At 34.0% G+C, this 18,584-nt stretch overlaps 4 protein-coding genes across 8 annotated transcripts in view; 2 read left to right on the forward strand and 2 right to left on the reverse strand.

The window, feature by feature from the left end:
• Nucleotides 1-103, reverse strand: part of LOC126775553 (histone deacetylase 3) — a 398,376-nt gene extending 398,273 nt beyond the window's left edge. Inside the window, exon 1 of the mRNA XM_050497577.1 lies at nucleotides 36-103. The gene's annotated coding sequence lies outside the window, so the exon portion shown is untranslated. The remainder of the gene's footprint in view (nucleotides 1-35) is intronic.
• On the forward strand, nucleotides 76-6,689 carry LOC126775594 (phosphatidylethanolamine-binding protein homolog F40A3.3-like). 4 transcript variants are annotated; one of them, XM_050497640.1, is made up of 5 exons: nucleotides 76-210; nucleotides 2,242-2,338; nucleotides 4,930-5,053; nucleotides 5,438-5,651; nucleotides 6,260-6,689. In XM_050497640.1, the coding sequence occupies exons 2-5, from the start codon at nucleotides 2,258-2,260 to the stop codon at nucleotides 6,396-6,398; spliced, it is 558 nt and encodes a 185-aa protein (XP_050353597.1). In that variant the 5' UTR covers nucleotides 76-210; nucleotides 2,242-2,257; the 3' UTR covers nucleotides 6,399-6,689. The 4 variants fall into 4 exon arrangements, with proteins under 4 accessions (XP_050353597.1, XP_050353595.1, XP_050353596.1 ...); XM_050497638.1 differs by having other exon boundaries at nucleotides 96-210; nucleotides 2,217-2,338; XM_050497639.1 differs by having other exon boundaries at nucleotides 100-210; nucleotides 2,220-2,338.
• A 1,368-nt stretch (nucleotides 6,690-8,057) lies between these two features.
• LOC126775596 (protein D3-like) lies at nucleotides 8,058-11,554 on the forward strand. 2 transcript variants are annotated; one of them, XR_007669895.1, is made up of 5 exons: nucleotides 8,058-8,300; nucleotides 9,605-9,728; nucleotides 10,345-10,558; nucleotides 11,224-11,414; nucleotides 11,513-11,554. XR_007669895.1 is itself a non-coding variant. In XM_050497641.1 (4 exons), exons 1-4 carry the CDS (start codon nucleotides 8,139-8,141, stop codon nucleotides 11,360-11,362), a joined length of 639 nt encoding a protein of 212 aa, XP_050353598.1. In that variant the 5' UTR covers nucleotides 8,058-8,138; the 3' UTR covers nucleotides 11,363-11,554. The 2 variants fall into 2 exon arrangements, 1 of the variants encoding a protein (XP_050353598.1); XM_050497641.1 differs by having other exon boundaries at nucleotides 11,224-11,554.
• Nucleotides 11,555-15,920: 4,366 nt separating this feature from the next.
• On the reverse strand, nucleotides 15,921-17,267 carry LOC126775666 (uncharacterized). The gene has a single exon (XM_050497730.1). The coding sequence runs from the start codon at nucleotides 17,265-17,267 to the stop codon at nucleotides 15,921-15,923; it is 1,347 nt and encodes a 448-aa protein (XP_050353687.1).
• Between the last annotated feature and the right edge of the window lie 1,317 nt (nucleotides 17,268-18,584).

Here is an 18,584-nt window from a genome sequence, read left to right on the forward strand (position 1 = left end):
CTAAAGTTGACGAAAAATATTTGTAATGTAGTTACCCTATTTACTCTGTTGTTATTATTTCATATTACGTCACATCACATATCTAAATGACAAATGTCTAATTGACCGGCTTACAAAATAGCAGTGGTTGAGTAGTGATAAGTCATATTGTGTTAATACTATTTACTTACGATTTTCGTGTTCGATATTAACATTTCAACAGTCTCTAGAGTAAGTTTTATAAGCGAATGATATAAAACCATAGGTATTAGATTTATTTTTATGAACCTATATCGTACTTGTATCTGTTCTTTATTTTTATCAATACATATTACATACGTACAACATGTAGCTATCACAATAAGTTGTACGGTAATCCCTCAGGGCACGTTACGTAACAGTATGCACTCAACGATAGTATCGTATCGATAGTATTGAGTGCATGCTTTCTTGTTACAAGAATTTAGTAGGTAGTATAATTTTCATCAAAAACCGGTTATCACTACTTAATTTCTGATATTTACGATTAAGATAAAAATTAGGTTATTAAGAATTAACACCAGTAAAGGTTGTTCTTACACGAGTTTTTAAATATGTAATTTTAATAACATATTCATTGGAGATTGTAATATTATCGTATAGTTTTTAAAAATATGGGGAAGGGGGTTACTTTATAAAATGAAGATTAATTCTATTTGGGTGAACAATTCATATAATTCAATTATTTTTGGAAATAAATTGCCCTTAGAAACCCTTTCTGGATGATTAACCTATAATCAATGTATTTCAAACTACTAAAAAGGAACAAACTGAAAACTATGAAAACAGTTCACAAAATTTAAAAATTGCCAAAACTCAGTGAAAATTTCTCTTGTATATAAATATGTCAGTGATCTGACACAACTTAATATAAGCCATATAGTCAAATAAAACTTATACATTGTCAATTTCCCACCAACTACAAGATCTAAAATGTAAAAGGTGTTTCACTCTAGAATAGCTGGTGAATGGTCGTACTTACACACGGCTGTACGAAGAAAAGCCGAATCATAATAATAGGATAAAATACTTAAATGCAATAAACTTAAAATATCCTTTATTCAAATGGGCTAACACACATTTAGCCCATTTGAATAAAGGATATTTTATTCAGAAATGTTGATTCTATTGAGAAGAACTAGTTAGACCCACAATAACACAGTCTCCACTTTATTGAAACATAAAAACCATCTAATTATTGTACTTGTGATATACATCCGACTATATATATATATATATATATATATATATATATATATATATATAGTTATATATATATAGTCGGATCATATATATATATATATATGATTTTGTTTGTATTTTTGATTATAATAAATCGAAAAATCAATTTTAGTATGTTTTTATCATAAACCAGACAAAATATTGTACTTAAAAAAAAAACAAAGGTTGAATTGAATTTTTATTTATTTATAGACAAAATCCAGGTGACTTGAGTGCCTTTATAGTTCTTTGTCTGTTGTCAAACTCATTGGTTAATTTAGATCACATCTTATTCATTGTCATCACCAATTAATCACCAATAATAAAGTATATTGAAAAAATTAATAATTAAAAAAATACAGTAGTATAAAAATTATAAAAAACTTATGCCGTCCCATACATGGGGCATTATTGTGTCCAAAACAGGTACTATTGCAACTTTAAGGTAAGGTTCACTGGTCCAGTTCCGTGAGTTCTTGAGTTGTATTACGAAATGTCTATACAAGTCTATACAAGTTTTATATTTTTTTATTTTATTTCTTTAATGGAGAACTTTGATTATATATATTAATTTGTAATATTGTTGATTCTGACTGAATATATACATATTAATTATGTAATATTATATTAAGGCAAATAAAATTTATATAAAATTAAATAAATTTTATTCACATGATATTACATCATGACCCTTGAGATTTACGTATTTTTGTCCACTAAATAAAAAAAAATATCTAAGTGTTATGCGGCTTAAATTTTTTATCTTATGAAGATGAAGGAATAGCTGTTAGAGATAATTATAGCTTACATTCACCTGTACCTGACGGATGAAACTGGTTCCATTTAAATAGAAGGTGTTTTTAAATTATTGTCATTCGACGGCCATCAGCCGTCGTATTCGGTCTGTTGCTTGTGTGTGTTATCCTGTCCTATCAAAATGAATCGTCTATTGAGGCTTGCGATTGTTTTGTTATTAGCAGAGAGCACTATGGTCAATTTTAGGGTGCTAGCGAGAGCGATGTCGTCTGTGGCGAAAGCGTTCGAAGGGCATGGCGTGGTGCCTGATGTCGTTCCCAAAGCACCTACGTGTGACATCAAGGTGAGTTTAACTTTTGAATCAATATATTTTGTTTAAAAATCAACTTCAAAAAAGAGGACGTTCTAAATTCTTCTGTACAAATAATTTTTATGTCTTTGCGTATAAACTTTTTGTATGAACGTGAACCGATATTAATGAATCTGTTTGCGTTGGTTTCAGTAACCAGATTGGTGTTAAATAATCCGATCGAGTTTACTGGTGATTTCGCTTTGTGAAGTCTTTATTTGAATGGTATTTTCAGGCAAATTGATTAAATTTTATTTTACTTGTTTGTTTGAATAGGAAAAAAAATCTTTATTTCTTATATCATCATGTTATATGAAGTATGTTATGAAAATAACAATAACGTAGCATTCAAAATTTATATAATAATTTCATACTGAAATCTGGCGTGGTCCTAAATGATTTTACGGTGTTGAAGTATTGATAAATATTTTAGTCACAATATAATTAAAACCTTATAAAATACTAAAACATTTCTCTCAACTTCACGCGTTGAGTATACGACATTGAGGCTTTTGACATTATCTGATACTTGTTGATTTTTTTTATGGAGCCATACATCAAAACTCAATAGTGTTCAAGCGAAAAGATGACAATGTTATGCATAATATTTACATTTAAGCTTATTGAAAAATTTAATCATCATCAGACAGTGTTTGCCTTGTATTGTCCAAGTGTGGCCAGCCATTTTGCGTATTTCGTAACTCCCGAGGACGTTTCTTCGTTTATAAATATATTATACGTGTTTTATATATTTAATTATATGCGTGTTTTCTGATCTACTTTAATAAGGTGTAGTTTTACATAATATAAATAGTTCAGACAACAAAAACTCGCGGTAATCAAATCGGTCCCTTAAAGTAGAAGATAGCGGATTACAAGTTACAACCCTTTTCATTAGACCATTACGCCAATCCGTCGTGCTACGTAGCGTGTATTATTTACGTTTATGTGAGGACTTTTATAACATTTATTTATCATTATGCCATTGCCTTGTGAAGTCTCATGCTCGTGACGTGATCAATTATTATTATTAGTCTTGAACTAAATTGTGCAATTAAATTTATTAAGGTTTTTCCTTTCGGTTCTTTTTCTACAGATTTTACCTTTGAAGTTTCAGCCAACAGACGAATCAATTAAATCTGACTTTTATCAAGAGTTATAAACCGACTGAAATAAACAGTATCCTCTAAAAAACGTACGACATTCTGGGAAATCTGTTTTCGTATTCTCTTGACCAACAAATAAGCAATCTTCGCTTTGGAATTTTTCACCATATCATATATCTCTGATGCTGTAAATCTTAGGTCGACTTAAAGTAAATGTTAAACATTTTGTGAATTTCAGCAGTTGTCCTAGACTGAGCGCTACTACCTCCAGGCATTTTTAGTTTAGCAGTTCCTTCTACCTCTTCTAAACTCAGAGAAAGACGTAAAAGACAAAGCAATATCTTAAAATTATAAATAAATAAAGGTTTAATTTAGGACGAAATAAAAATGCCAAACTTAACATTTTATCTTTCAGTGTTATCGTGTGTAATATTAAGTGACTATCTCAATAAATAAAAATAGGAAAAAGCAAACTTTCGCAATAAAGCAAATATCAAATTTAGGAGAATCAAGTTACATTCTTTGCTTTTTATGTGATTCAGGTGGAGATTATATTAAACTAACACTAAAACGAGAACATCGCTGTAAACACATGACGGAATAATTTCGTTGTAATATTTCCGGTGTGTGATGAGAATGATTACCGTAATTTGTATGATCATATATCTGTCATACCACTTTATTAGCCGACAAAGAATTAAAGCAAGATTATTTTCTCGTTATCACTTCTTATTACTCCTGATGAGATTAATTGAGGACATTTCTGCTTGACATAATAAAAATATTTCTATTTTAGTCCGAGAATAATGATAATTTTCTATTGTTTGACCAAATTTTTCCTAGTTGTTAGATAAGATGGTTTACAAAATAAATTAGATTTTTTAATGGGGTTCATGTTAAAACCGATTAGGAATTGATACAAAAATTTGTTTTTGTATCAATTCCTAATTTAGCTTTACTTGCATCAACTCAAGATTTTTCGCTTTTCATTTATATGAGACTACTCTTACAATCAATTCAATAAAATGAGAGTCATTAAAATCGCTTTACAATGGGCGATGATATCGAATAATATTCATAGAATATAAACATTCATAATAGTTATAAATGCACTGTTGTCTACCCGTATGAAGGGAAGGGAATATTTTTTTTTTAAATTAATTAAATAAAGAATTATTAAAAAACTTTACAATCAGCGAAGCTATCAAGGAACATACATATGTATAATGACAAACAAATCAGGGCGAATTGATAACTTCCTTTTTGAAGTCGGCTATTTAATTGTAAATGGTCAAACGTAAAATACATGAAATTTTAAAACTTAAAATAGTATAAAAGAATTGTTATATGTAAATGTGATACTTAATAATAAAATCAAACTAATCTCATATAGTATTGTCGTTGTAGAGATGGAGAAGTCTGTAGAACTCTGTGCTCTGAATATAAATATAAGATATTATTTTTATCTTTCCTGTTCAGGTGAAATATCCAAGCGGCGTTGAAGTAAATTTGGGCAATGAACTCACTCCCACGCAAGTGAAGGATGTGCCATCCGTGACGTGGAATGCGAAACCTGACAGCTACTACGTGCTCGCCATGACGGGTTTGTACTAGTTCAAATAATCCTTATTAAACATACATGAGGGAGCGTCATTGTAAATGACCCATGAACGTGTCGGTCAACATCGACTACTGAGCATGAGAATGCATTTTGATATTAGAATGCCCTCAACGAATACTAAAAATGTATTTGTTCTCTTTATATCTTATGAAAAAATAGTAGAGAAACTAGAGGCTTTCTGTTTTCTCCAAGATTGGTACCGAACGTCATTTCAATCGAATATATACTCAACCAATTTAAAAATATGTTACTTTTGATGAAACAATAATTCATCATTACTCCTGAATCAAATTGCCAATCGAAAGATCAGGCTAAGCACCTCCCAAGAAAACAAAAAAAAAAAATATGATTATAATATCTTTCCAGACCCAGACGCGCCGTCCCGAAAAGAGCCCAAGTTCCGCGAATGGCACCACTGGCTGGTCGGCAATATTCCCGGAAACAACGTGGCCGCAGGCGAGACGCTCTCCCAGTACGTTGGTTCTGGACCCCCGCCTGAGACTGGCCTTCACCGTTACGTGTTCCTCGTATACGAACAGCCTGGAAAGCTGACGTTTGACGAGCCTCGTCTTACTAACAGGTAGATAACTAGTATTTAATGTACTCATACATGTTTAAAAGACAAGTTTCACGTATCAAGGACATCAAGACTTCAATGGAACGGTGTCATCAGAGGTGGCTCCGTTGTCTTATTATTTAATGTGTGTAATTTTCTTCCATACGTCGTAATTTCTCGCTGTACTGTTTATAAGTAATTTGTTTTATAGCTGATTTCGATGATTAAATGTATAAAGATAAATAAACAAGTTTGACTTTAAATTGACAAGATGCTGATAATCTATTGTATTCATTATTAATTCCTGAAAAATTGCGTTTTGAATGTCAGCGAAGTTTATATAAATAGTTATGATAAATATGTATTAATAAATAATCTTTTATAGTGCATAATATAACAGAGCAATATATATATACATATATAAAGGTTTGCTCATCTTTACTCCTATGGCAAATGGACGCCATTTATGAAAAATAGTTTAGTTTACTCAAAAAATACTTGTTGTATTAAAGTATTCGTTAGAATTTACTTACTCTTCGACAAATTACCAACGTCCCGTTTGCGCATTTATTTAACTATATTTATTCCATATCCATGATAAAGTATAAAAATGATATATCTTTTTTTTTTAGATCTGCCGATAATCGTGGTGGATTCTCCATTGCTAAATTCGCTGCGAAATACAAACTCGGCGATCCCATCGAAGGGAACTTCTACCAAGCCGAATACGATGACTATGTACCCATTCTGTATAAACAACTGGGAGGCTAAACGTCAAAAACACATCCTGTATAGTTTGTTAATATTTAATTCCTGTGAAATATATCTATTGTATCTGCTTTTAAAAAGTAGTATGATTTTACATCATGCTATACAGGTGATGTTAAATATGAGCTTGGATTTTCAAGACTGAAATGAACAAAGTTGTTAAAGTGAAATGAACATTACTTGAATATAATCAAGATACATCAAATCCGAACTCATTGGAAGCGATTTAATTGCATATAATGTATATTTAGCTCGTAAGATTACCTTCCATAATAAAATATACATTTCATCTCGTGTTCGTCTTTTTTGATAATTCCATTATACATTGACACTTTACTTATCGTATCGTAATTTGTTTTAACAAGTTTTTAATAATTTGTTTCATATATACAAATATGACAACTCCATTTTCCACCAGACCAGTTAACACCCGCGTGTAAGGGAGAAGTACCCTTTGTCTTTTTCTGTATCGTGTCCCCTGACAACGTGTATGCAAAATTGCATGATTTGTTGAGCAGTTAAGACGCGAAAGTGTTACAAACAAATTCACTCGCATTTATAATATTAGTAAGGGCACGGTTTGTAATGCATTTGACGATGAATTGGTTTCATTTATACAGCAATAACGTGGTCGAACTAAAAGATACCGTTACATAAACACGCTCAGCAAGGTGAAGGCAGAATATTTTTAATTTTCTCCAAAAGTTGCCTTTTGACGAGTGATATGAGTGGGGACCGGCTTGGTCTTTTCCCTTTGCGACTTTTCCCCCAAACTCAAGTTGGAAGGTTTACAAAATTACCTAAACTTAAAGCACTCCTAAGGTCTTAGGTAATAATAATAATATCCTGGGACATTTTTCACACACGGCCATCTGATCCCAAATTAAGCTTGTACAAAGCTTGTGCTATAGAAACCAGACAACTGATATACTAAATATACTACTTTTCTTTTGTAAATACATACTTATATAGATAATTACACCCAGACTCAGGACAAACAGACATGTTCATGCACACAAATGTCTGTCCTGGGTGGGAATCGAACCCACAACCTTCGGCGTGAAAAGCAAGTGTTCTACCAACCACGCCAACCGGCTCGGCTCGTCTTAGGTGAAACATGACTTCGCAGAAATAATCGGGATTCAATTAAAAACAAAACTATAGTCTATACCTACGAACATTATAATCTTGTTATCATTCTAGAATCGTTCCATTGTTTCCGAATGAATGAGTCCTTCCTATGGTCGTATGTCTTGTATTTAATCTGTGGTTGTATGGACAAGGTGGATGAATTTTCAAAATAAGTATATTGATTATCTAAATTATAATAAAAATATTTAGTGAGTTATCATTCGAAATGAGCTATAGTCTGTGTTATTAAGAAAATAAATATTTAGCTTTGTTTAAATAGTACAATAAAAATAATGTACATTATATATTAAACATAATATAATGCTGTTTTTGATATAATAACTTATATCTATTATTTATCATCTGAAGGGATCATTTATTTATGCTGTGTTTAAAACATTATGAATTATGTAAATCTAATCCTTTATTGGTTTTTGTTTTATACAAATAACCAGACAGGTGCGTTACAAAAAATCATTCACCTTCACTCGATGCTCAGATAAAACCGGTTCCTATTTAAAGACACAGTGCCCACAACAATTGTCATTCGCCGGTCAACAGCCATTGATGACAGTCTATCTGATATAAGAGCGATTGTCGCGTTCTAACAAAATGGGTCGTCTATTGAGATTTGCGTTTGTTTTGTTAATAGCGGAGAGCACTATGGTAAATTTTAGGGTGCTAGCTAATGACGTGTCTCCTGTGACGACAGCATTTGAAACCCACAAAATCGTAACTGATGTAATACATAAGGCTCCTTCATACTTAGTCAAGGTGAGTTCGTTTATTTAATCATTAATCTAGTGTTCGCGTGTTAGTGGTTGAAATTGGATCATATTCAGTGGATTAAAAATTTGAGAAAATCTTATAAGAATTTGCATATTTCTAACATTTTTTTACTCTTATTATTTATTAAACACCCAATTCCGACAATAACTGACTAAGAAACAAAAAAAATAAATCGGTTAACAAATCAAGATATTGAACTGTTTTTCTATGTCTATTTGTATAAATATTTGATGTGTATTCATTTTGAAAAAATTTGTGTCATTTGCGAATTGCGATTTTCTTATCAAACAGTTATATCAAAGTCAATTTATAAAGGTATAAAGAAAGCAAAACTGTTTATATGCAAGATAACATTTAAATAACTTTATCGTTTGTGTAAATAACTACGAAATAAACAAATCTATCATTTACATAACTCAAAGTAACAACTGCAGCCATTTCTCTTTTAGAAAATCTATATGTGTAAATATATTTATGTAATGAGAAAGGAGAAATCTAACCGGCGTCAACATCTTACATTTAGAAGATTAATTAAATTACATTCTATATACCCGAGATGGCTTAGTGGTTAAAACACGTAAATCTTAACCGATGATGGTGGGTTCATCTACGGCAAACCACTGAATTTTCCTGTGCTTAATTTGTGTTTATTTATTTGTTTTTGTTCATCTCGTGCTTGACGGTGACGGAAAACATTGCGTGTCAAAACCTTGCATGTGTCAAATTTCTTTAAAATTCTGCTACATGTGAATTCCACCAACCCGCATTAGAGCAGTGTGGTGGAATAAGCTCCAAAACCTTCTCATCAAAAAAAAAGAGGACTAATTTACGATAGAAAATGTTTAACCTCAATATCCAACAAGTAAAATAAAATTAAGAAAAAAATTCCTAGTAAATATTATATTTATTTTGCTAATCTGGCGTTTCCCAATCGTCAGTCTCTACGATATATAAGTAAAATGTTCATTAATTAACTAACGGCGCTTTACTTTGATCACATCCTATACCAAATTATTATCCGGTAGAGGTTATTACTAAATAAAAGAATAGAAAGCAATAGAACATTTTTTATAATTCATTTAGTAATTTTTTTATAAAATCTATACTAGTATTACAAAGACGAAAGGAACACTGTCTGCCTGTTACTCTTACTATTACTAGTATTTTATATTTCCATTTTCTTCTTTGGATTTTATAAATAAAAAAGTGAATGTAGTAACATAGGAAATAAATAAATTTATGTCTATTAAATAAATATAATAATTAAAGTATAAGCTCATCTGATTCAGGTGAAATACCCAAGTGGCGTTGAAGTGAATTTAGGCAATGAGCTCACTCCCACGCAAGTGAAGGATGTACCATTAGTGACGTGGGCGGCCGATCCTGACAGCTATTACGTGCTCGCCATGACTGGTATGAATAAGTTGAACTATTGTGATCTTATTCAATATTTGATAAAAAAACTTTATCTTGATTTATTCTGTAGTATGTAAAATGTAACGAGTTCTTTTGTATTTTTTTTTTACGTACTGGTACTTGTATATAATACATATGTATACATACACTATATGTTACTGATACTTATGCACGTTTCAAACTGTTACATGAAAGAAGTAGAAAAACTGGTGGTAGAGCTTTGTGCAAGCTCGTCTGGGTTGGTACCACTCACTCATCAGATATTCTACCGCAAAACAGCAGTACTTGGTATTGTTGTGTTCCGGTTTGAAGGGTGAGTGAGCCAGTGTAATTACATGCACAAGGGACATAACATCTTAGTTGGTGGCGCATTGGTGATGTAAGCGATGGTTAACATTTCTTACAATGCCAATGTCTATAGGCGTTGGTGATTACACCTACCATCAGGTGGCCCGTATGTGCTCGTCCTTCCTATTCTATAAAAAAAACTTAATTGAATTAACCAAGTTAAAAGGTTTAGTAAATGTAATACCGAATTTGAAAGAAAAACTAAATAGGAACACAATTAAATTAAATATCTTCAATAATATTGATATTATTATAACTTTTCCAGACCCAGACGCACCATCCCGAAAGGAACCTACCTTCCGCGAATGGCACCACTGGCTGGTTGGCAATATTCTCGGAAACAGCGTGACCACAGGCGAAACCCTCTCCCAGTACGTTGGCTCTGGACCTCCGAAGGGAACTGGCCTGCACCGTTACGTGTTCCTTGTTTACAAACAGCCCGGCAAACTGACTTTCGATGAGCCTCGTCTTACAAATAGGTATCTATAATTTTTACTAAGATTATATACAATAATAACATTCACAGTGTCGAGTCAAAGTGAGGATTCGAGTCAAAATGAGGATTATATGTAACTTGCATCGCATCATCTACACAGTAGTGTACATTGCAACAGAAAGCTTCTTTGTTGGTCTATTAGCTACACTATTAGGCTGCAGATTTCAAACCATATTTCAAGAAATTTGTATCATTAGATCTATAAGTATTTAGTCTTATTTAGCTACCAATTCACATAAACGTATTCAATAATAAAGAGGTACCCGACATAGACAATTTACTACTTTTTAATGATTTGATAAATTCCTAATAAAATTTTCTGTAGGTTTATGTTTGGTAGTTCGCATTACTAATACTCCCGTGCCTCGGAAAACCCATAAAGTTGGTACTACATCTTGTGCTAGACTGCTGTACCACCGGATTATAAAAGGGATGGAATATAATGATCACTTGTTGCAATGAATCTAGCGCAATTAGCTACTCGCCGTTGTGTTTATCTGCTATGACCAAAAGTTCACACAATACAATAGATGTGTTCACTTCAGACCAAAAGAGGCAACTTATTGCCTTTTCAAACAATTGCAATTGAAAAGTGTCAAATTTTTAATAATCAATTACATAATAAAGTAATCTTTGATTTTTTTTCAGATCTGCCGATAATCGTGGAGGCTTCTCCATCGCAAAATTTGCGGCGAAATATAATTTAAGCGAACCCCTTATAGGGAACTTCTACCAAGCTCAATACGATGACTATGTACCTATTCTGTTCAAACAACTTAGACCTTAATCAGTATCCAAGCTGTACCTTGTTTGTGTAACTATGTATGTACAATAGGAAAGTTTTTTTATTTATTTATCCATTTAAATAGCAATACAAAACTTCACATAATGATAGCAGCTAAAACACCACCAATGTTTATACGTGTGCTATCATTAGTTTAATTTATAAGTAAATATTATTAAATTTGTTTACTTGTTATATTGACTTAATGTTGTTATTATATTTTGAGTTTGAATAAAAACATATATGACTAATCTTTTTTAAACGTAGCTTTTAGTTGGAAATTTAAATAAAATTCGATATAAGAGAATGTACATGACTAGCAGCGACTGGGTCTCTTAATTTCACCTCAAAGGTGAGTGACTGAGTACCGCCAGTTTCAAAAAAGGGGGCGCGATCCGACGATGTGGAAGGCAGAGAACCCTTGGCGAGCCTTGGGAGAAACCTACCGTAGTAGTGGATTGCGATTGACTAATAATTAATCGATTGATCGTTTAAGTGGAACAGGGTTAAAATTCAGTTGCAAGTGTTCGCCAACGCCCATAGACATTGGCATTGTAAGAAATATTAACCATCGCTTACATCACCAATGCGCAACCACGTGCATAAAATTAAGAATGATAATTATGTCTTGGAGAAATTCTCTGACGCCTCAATTTCTGGGTGGGGTGCAGTTTGTAATGGGTAAACAACTAGTGGTCGCTGGTCAAAAAACGAATCACTATTGCATATTAATGAACTAGAACCCCTAGATTTTGCTCGAAAAATATTTGAAAAAAAATATTTAAGTATCAAATATACTGCGTATTGACAACACCACTGCTGTAAGTTATATAAATCGCTTGGGTGGTGTTCAATACCCCCACCAGAACGTAGTCGCAAAAGATATATTGGCAGTGGTGTGAAACTCACTGTCCTTGCTTGTACTATTAAATCAAACTGCACACTGTTGTTAAACTCAATATTTAATTAAAGCAAAGAAATGTATTGTACAAATAAATAAAGAAAACTGTTGCGTGATCTAGGATTGGGTACAATGCCATCTATTGGTGGGAAGCGCAAAACAAAAAAAATAGTATGACTTATTATAATTTTGACTTGAGCGAAACTATACCGCGATGTAAGAGTATACTAGCGCCATCTATTGCGCGTATGCTTAGTTATAACTTACAATATTAATAAAATATATTAATTATTAACTTTTATCTGACAAATTAACATTGAATTCAACATTCCGCCCACCAAAGAACTTGTTCTTTTAGTAGTTCATATGAACTATATAAATTCTTACATGACAACCGCCCATCGTGATACACAGAAACAAAAAACAAAGTACAAGAATATATCAAATGACATATAACAGTCTTATTAAAATAACTTAACCTAACTTACATACTATGCTTTAGTTATGCCCATACATTAAATAGCACTTGGCAGAATAGAAACCTTATTGAGTGGACGTTTGATCAATCCATTTTTAGTTTTAATAGTCAATACTCTAGTGAGTCCATCATGGCCTGAATGCTTTTTTTCTATTTTGCCTAGTAACCATTTTGTTGGTGGTAGGTTATGATCCTTAATCACAACAATGTTGCCTATATCCGGATCTTGCTTCTTCGTGAACCACTTGTACCTTTGATTGAGGCTAACCAGGTATTCTTCTGACCATTTTCTCCAAAAATCATTTACCATCTTTTGTGTCATCTTCCATCTCTGCAAGCCAGTTACTTGTACGTCAGTCGGAGCCTCATCGGGAATCGCAACCATTTGCTCACCGATTAAAAAATGACCGGGAGTTAATGGCTGTGGATCTCCGGGGTCTTCACTCAAATATGTCATAGGCCGTGAATTAAGGCAGGCTTCAATCTGGGTCAGAACGGTTGAAAGTTCCTCGAAAGTTAAAGTTGAATCTCCAATTACGCGTTTAAGGTGTGTCTTGGCTGATTTTATGCCTGCTTCCCATAGACCACCAAAGTTAGGTGCATTTGGTGGGATGAAATGCCAAGAAGTTCCGTCGTTTGCAAGTGCCTGAGCGATTTCTATAGGGAGCTTGGATTGGGCAGTGAGGAACATGTCTCTTAACTCCTTTTCCGCTCCTACGAAATTAGTCCCGTTATCGCTATATAAATCGACGCATTGGCCTCTTCGAGATCGAGACAAATCGTCGAAATGCGGAAATAAAGCCCTTTGAAGATAAATCCGATACTGCTTCCAGATGTATCGCTTTGGTGGACATACATATGAAGAGGCATATGTACCCCTTATATGATTTTGATCCTCTGCCAGGTGAGAACCTTGTATTTATAAACCCAGTGAAATCAACACCAGAAGATTTAAAGGGTCTTGAAGGTTTCAGCCTGCACTTTGGTAGCTGACCCATAAGCTGATTGTTATTTTGTTGGGAAAATCGTAAACATTTAACACATTCGCGATACTATCGCGTACTATCCAATACTTGGAACGTAGGTAATTTAGCATGATTTGCGGCCCACCGTGCATAGTTTTATAATGGGCATCAGTTATTAATAATGAAGTAAGATGGCTATTACTCGGTAAAATAACTGGATGCTTTACATCAAATCTCGCTTCTGACTCCTTAATACGGCCACCTACTCTCAAGACTCCATTTTTGTCTAAAATGGGGCAGAGAGTATGCAATGAACTTTTTCTTTTAACTTCTCCATGAGACTTTATCTGTTGTATTTCTTCCGCATAATAAATATGTTGGGTGTTTCTTATAATTGTCTGAAGAACTTCTTCCATTTCTTTCACAGTAATAATTTCAAACTCTTTGATCCTTCGTTCTTTTGATAGTATTACTCTATTTTTCCTTGATGACCTTAATATTCCTATGTATCTCTTACAATATGCTAAAATCCTGACCATTCTTGTTAAGTTTGAAAATCTTGTCCAGACAAATTCCTGTTCTGATTGAATGACGGCTGTTAAAGTCTTTATGGGCCGCTCCTCAATAGAGGTGGAGAAATCATCGCGAAAATCGTACGTACAGTTGTGGTGCAGGCAGTCTGGACCGTGCCACCACAGCGTGAGACCAGCTAAATCAGCTCCTTTTATACCCCTATAAGCAAAATCTGCAGGATTATTAATTGTTTCGATGTGACGGAACTGACTGGAATCTAGCATGGTATGAATTTCCGAAACCCTGTTACTAACAAATGTATTCCATCGCGTCCGTTCTCCACGGACCCAAGCTAATACAACTGTGGAATCTGACCATGCGTATGAATCTTCTTTAGGTATTTGCATAATTTGCGAAACTTCTTAAATCAATTTAGTCACGAGCAAGGCGGAGCATAATTCTAGCCGAGGAATACTTATTTCCTTTTCAACTGGAGATACCTTTGTTTTGGATGTCACCAAATTAACACGAATATTGCCGAATGCATCCGTCACTTTCATATAGACAGCACCAGCGTATGCTGTCTGAGATGCATCTGCAAACGTATGTAATTCTATTTTATCACCCTTATGAGACTGTAACCATCTTGGTATAACAATATTTCTTACGTTGTGCAGATCTTGACGAAATGAGCACCATTCCTTATACAACTCGGCGGGTAAGTTCTCATCCCAATCTAACTTAGCCTTCCATAATTTTTGGATGAATATCTTTGCTGTTATAATTACTGGCGAAATCCAGCCCATTGGATCATATAATCTAGCAATATCAGAAAGAACCTTGCGCTTCGTAATACGTTCACATAAATTTGGTAGTTGTAGTGTATACTCGAAACTATCAGTGGTTTTATTCCAACTAAGACCCAACACTTTAATCGTATTATTTGATTGTGAAAATTAAGGGTTGGTTTAATTTCTTGCATCCATCTTCAATATGATTCATTAATCTCTCACTATTACTACACCATTTTTGTAGACAAAATCCACCTGCACTCATCTGATTATTCATTTCTTCAAATATCTCTACTGCTTCCATCTCCGTCTCACATCCTGTTAGCAAGTCATCTATGTAATAATCCTGAAGAGCGATTTTAGCTGCACGAGGGTACTGTGCTTCTTCATCCTTTGCAAGTTGTTGTAATGCCTTTACAGCCAAATAAGGAGCACAGGCAGTACCAAAAGTAAGTCTCAAAAGTTTGTAATGTTCAATAGGATCTTTAGGGTTCGATCGCCAAAGAATGCGCTGAAAGTCAGTGTCCTTCTCCTCTACTCGAATTTGTCTGTACATTTGTACCAGATCTGCTATTATGCAAAAAGGATGACGTCTCCATCGCATCAAAATGTGGCGCAGATCTTGCTGCAGCTTCGGTCCAACAAGAAAACAATCGTTCAAAGACACCTTGTTCATGCCCTTGCAAGACGCATCGAAGACGATGCGTACCCTTGTTGTCTCTTTATGTTCTCGGATCACTGGATGATGAGGCAAGTACACTGCCTTTGGGTTATGTATGTCTTCAATGTTCTGAATCAATACCATATGATTTTGGTCCTTGTATCCATTAATTACGCGTTTGTATTCTTCATATAATGGTGGATTATTTTGTAATTTTCGCTCTAAGTAGTGGAATTTACGCAAGGCTATATCTCATGTCTTACCTTCAACACATCTTGGCTTATGTTCCTTGAAAGGTAAACGCACCACGTATCGACCTTCGTTATCTCTTGTAGTAGTGGCTTCAAAAAATTGCTCACACTTGATTTCTTCTTTCGTAAACTTCTTCAAAATTGCATCAGGCTCTCTTTCAATTTCCCAGAATTTTTTTAATAGGTCATCCTCTTTTACTCTTATATGAAAACCGACTAATTGGGGGTTTTTTGAAGTGACATTGTTTCTTACTCGACCTGATAGAACCCGACCAAATTGTGTCTCTTGCGCTATCGGGCCCTTCTCTGTTGGATGTTTCAAGAGGCCCTCTAGAATTATGTCTTCATACACTTCTACTCCTAGAATCATATCGATTTTTGCAGGTGATCCATACTCAGGGTCAGCCAAGCTAAGTCTCTTAATTTCTGGCCAGTCGGTAATCTTTGTTTGACATGTTGGTAAAAATGATGTCAACTTTGTTAATACGTAGGCATCAACATTTATTGCGTGCTTTGATTTTTGGTTGTGAATTGACTCTAGGCTTAAAGACACCATGCTTTTTGACCTTGCCAACTTGTCACCTATACCAGAGACTAGACCATTGATATTGGTTCTCTTTAAACCCAGTGATTGTGTCGTTGCTTCGTTTATAAAAGAACCCTCTGAACATGGATCAATAAGAACTCGTACAACTTGTGAGTACCCATTTGCGGAACTTGCTCTGACTATGGCAGTTGCCAACAACATCTCCTTCTGATTCCTTCTTGTAACCAAATGAGCTATCACTGGTGTCTCCCTTTCAATACTATCCTTATTGACCGGTTGAGCTTCTGGTAAACTTGGTAGTTCGCTCCTCTCCAGATGCAGCAAAGTGTGGTGTCGTCTACCGCAGCGGCGGCAACAAGTTGACGATCGACATTCTTTAACTGAATGTGTAGGTGCAAAACAATTGAAGCAGAGTCTCCTTGATTGTATTACTTCAGTTCTCTCTTGAGGAGTTTGCTTTGCAAATTGTTTGCATTGATATAACAGATGCTGACCCTTGCAAATAGTACAAGAAGGATTTGCTCGTTTATTATCTTCTTGGGCGGTGGAATGAAACACCTTTGGTTTGGTGTTGTTGGAATGTACATTTGGGGATTTTACCATGGACCTGTTGTTGCCACAGATCATTTCAAATGTCCGGAATCTTGACTCTAAGAAATTTACAAGTTGATTCCACGTTGGTAATGTTTCCGAATCTAACTCACTGACTTTTGCTTCCCACAACTTTCTTGACTCTGAGTCTAGTCTTGACACCACGATGTAGTTAACGATTACATCCCATGAGGCGGTGTCTATGCCCATGTTTTGCAATGATTTAAGCGATGAAGATGTAACATCCAGTAGTGACTTGATAGAACTTGCAGAGTCAGTGGCATTTCTTTGTGAGAGTAAACGCTTCATAATTTCGTTGCAGTTATAGCGTTTGTTGTTATAACGGCGAATCAATTGCTGATAAGCATCTTCGTAATTAGAATCTGTTGTGGTTAAATTCCTTAGTAATGTTTCCGGTTCTCCTGTTAGACTACTCTTTAAATAGTGCATCTTCTGTACTGGACTCAATGCAGTATTTTGATGAATTAATGAGGTGAACATATCATGAAATGTTTGCCATTCCTCATATAGTCCAGAAAATTTCGGTAATTGGATCTGTGGTAATTTTACCTTTGTATTCGATAGGACCGATCCGTCAGGACCAAGTGATTGTGGTGAAAAGTTATTTGCACTAAACAATCGGAGATCATCTTTAATTCTAGCTTTGTATTCAGTATAAATATCTTCGAATCCTGTGTACATATCATCGGTGAAGTATGGCAATTTAGCCCTTACCTCTCTCTTAATGCTGCCAACTATATCATCGTGTATATTCATGAAGGTTTCGAACAATCTATCTAAGTTTTCTAGTTTTGATTAGATATAAGTTACTTTCAATCTATCTTTGGGTGTTTTTTTATAATTTATGAAAGCTTTCTTTAATTGCTCAAACGTATCTTCCTGTTTCATTAGTAACTTCTCCATTGTACAATTTCCAAATACTTTCTAAGTTCTATTATAATGATTTTTTTTCTAAGCGTTTTCGAATGCAAATTTTCTAAGTTTTTTTTAGCGCAAATTTTTCTAAGTTAATTTCAAGTTCAAATTTTTCTAAGTTAATTTTAAGTTCAAATTTTTCTAAGTCCTTTTAAATGCAAATTATAAGTCTTTAACACAACTCACCAAAGTCCACAGTTTTATCCCGAACATACACTTAAACACTTTTCACTTACACTGTCATCTAAATTCCACACACTTCCCGGGTTTCGGCACCAGATGTCCTTGCTTGTACTATTAAATCAAACTGCACACTGTTGTTAAACTCAATATTTAATTAAAGCAAAGAAATGTATTGTACAAATAAATAAAGAAAACTGTTGCGTGATCTAGGATTGGGTGTACCCAATCCCTACTGGTGGGAAGCCATCTACTGGTGGGAAGCGCAAAACAAAAAAAAATAGTATGACTTATTATAATTTTGACTTGAGCGAAACTATACCGCGATTCAAGAGTATACTAGCGCCATCTATTACGCGTATGCTTAGTTATAACTTACAATATTAATAAAATATATTAATTATTAACTTT

Source organism: Nymphalis io, chromosome 18 (assembly GCF_905147045.1).
Source record: "Nymphalis io chromosome 18, ilAglIoxx1.1, whole genome shotgun sequence".
Lineage (NCBI taxonomy): Eukaryota > Metazoa > Arthropoda > Insecta > Lepidoptera > Nymphalidae > Nymphalis > Nymphalis io.

Excerpts from the sequence above, each read along its gene's own strand:
- LOC126775594 (XM_050497637.1), top strand. The coding sequence starts at position 2,177 with ATGAATCGTCTATTGAGGCTTGCGATTGTTTTGTTATTAGCAGAGAGC. Across the intron at positions 5,054-5,437 it reads CTACGTGCTCGCCATGACGG|ACCCAGACGCGCCGTCCCGA; the intron begins GTTTGTACTAGT and ends ATATCTTTCCAG. Across the intron at positions 5,652-6,259 it reads GAGCCTCGTCTTACTAACAG|ATCTGCCGATAATCGTGGTG; the intron begins GTAGATAACTAG and ends TTTTTTTTTTAG.
- LOC126775596 (XM_050497641.1), top strand. The coding sequence starts at position 8,139 with ATGGGTCGTCTATTGAGATTTGCGTTTGTTTTGTTAATAGCGGAGAGC. Across the intron at positions 8,301-9,604 it reads CTCCTTCATACTTAGTCAAG|GTGAAATACCCAAGTGGCGT; the intron begins GTGAGTTCGTTT and ends CATCTGATTCAG. Across the intron at positions 10,559-11,223 it reads GAGCCTCGTCTTACAAATAG|ATCTGCCGATAATCGTGGAG; the intron begins GTATCTATAATT and ends ATTTTTTTTCAG.
- LOC126775666 (XM_050497730.1), bottom strand. The coding sequence starts at position 17,267 with ATGGGCATAGACACCGCCTCATGGGATGTAATCGTTAACTACATCGTG.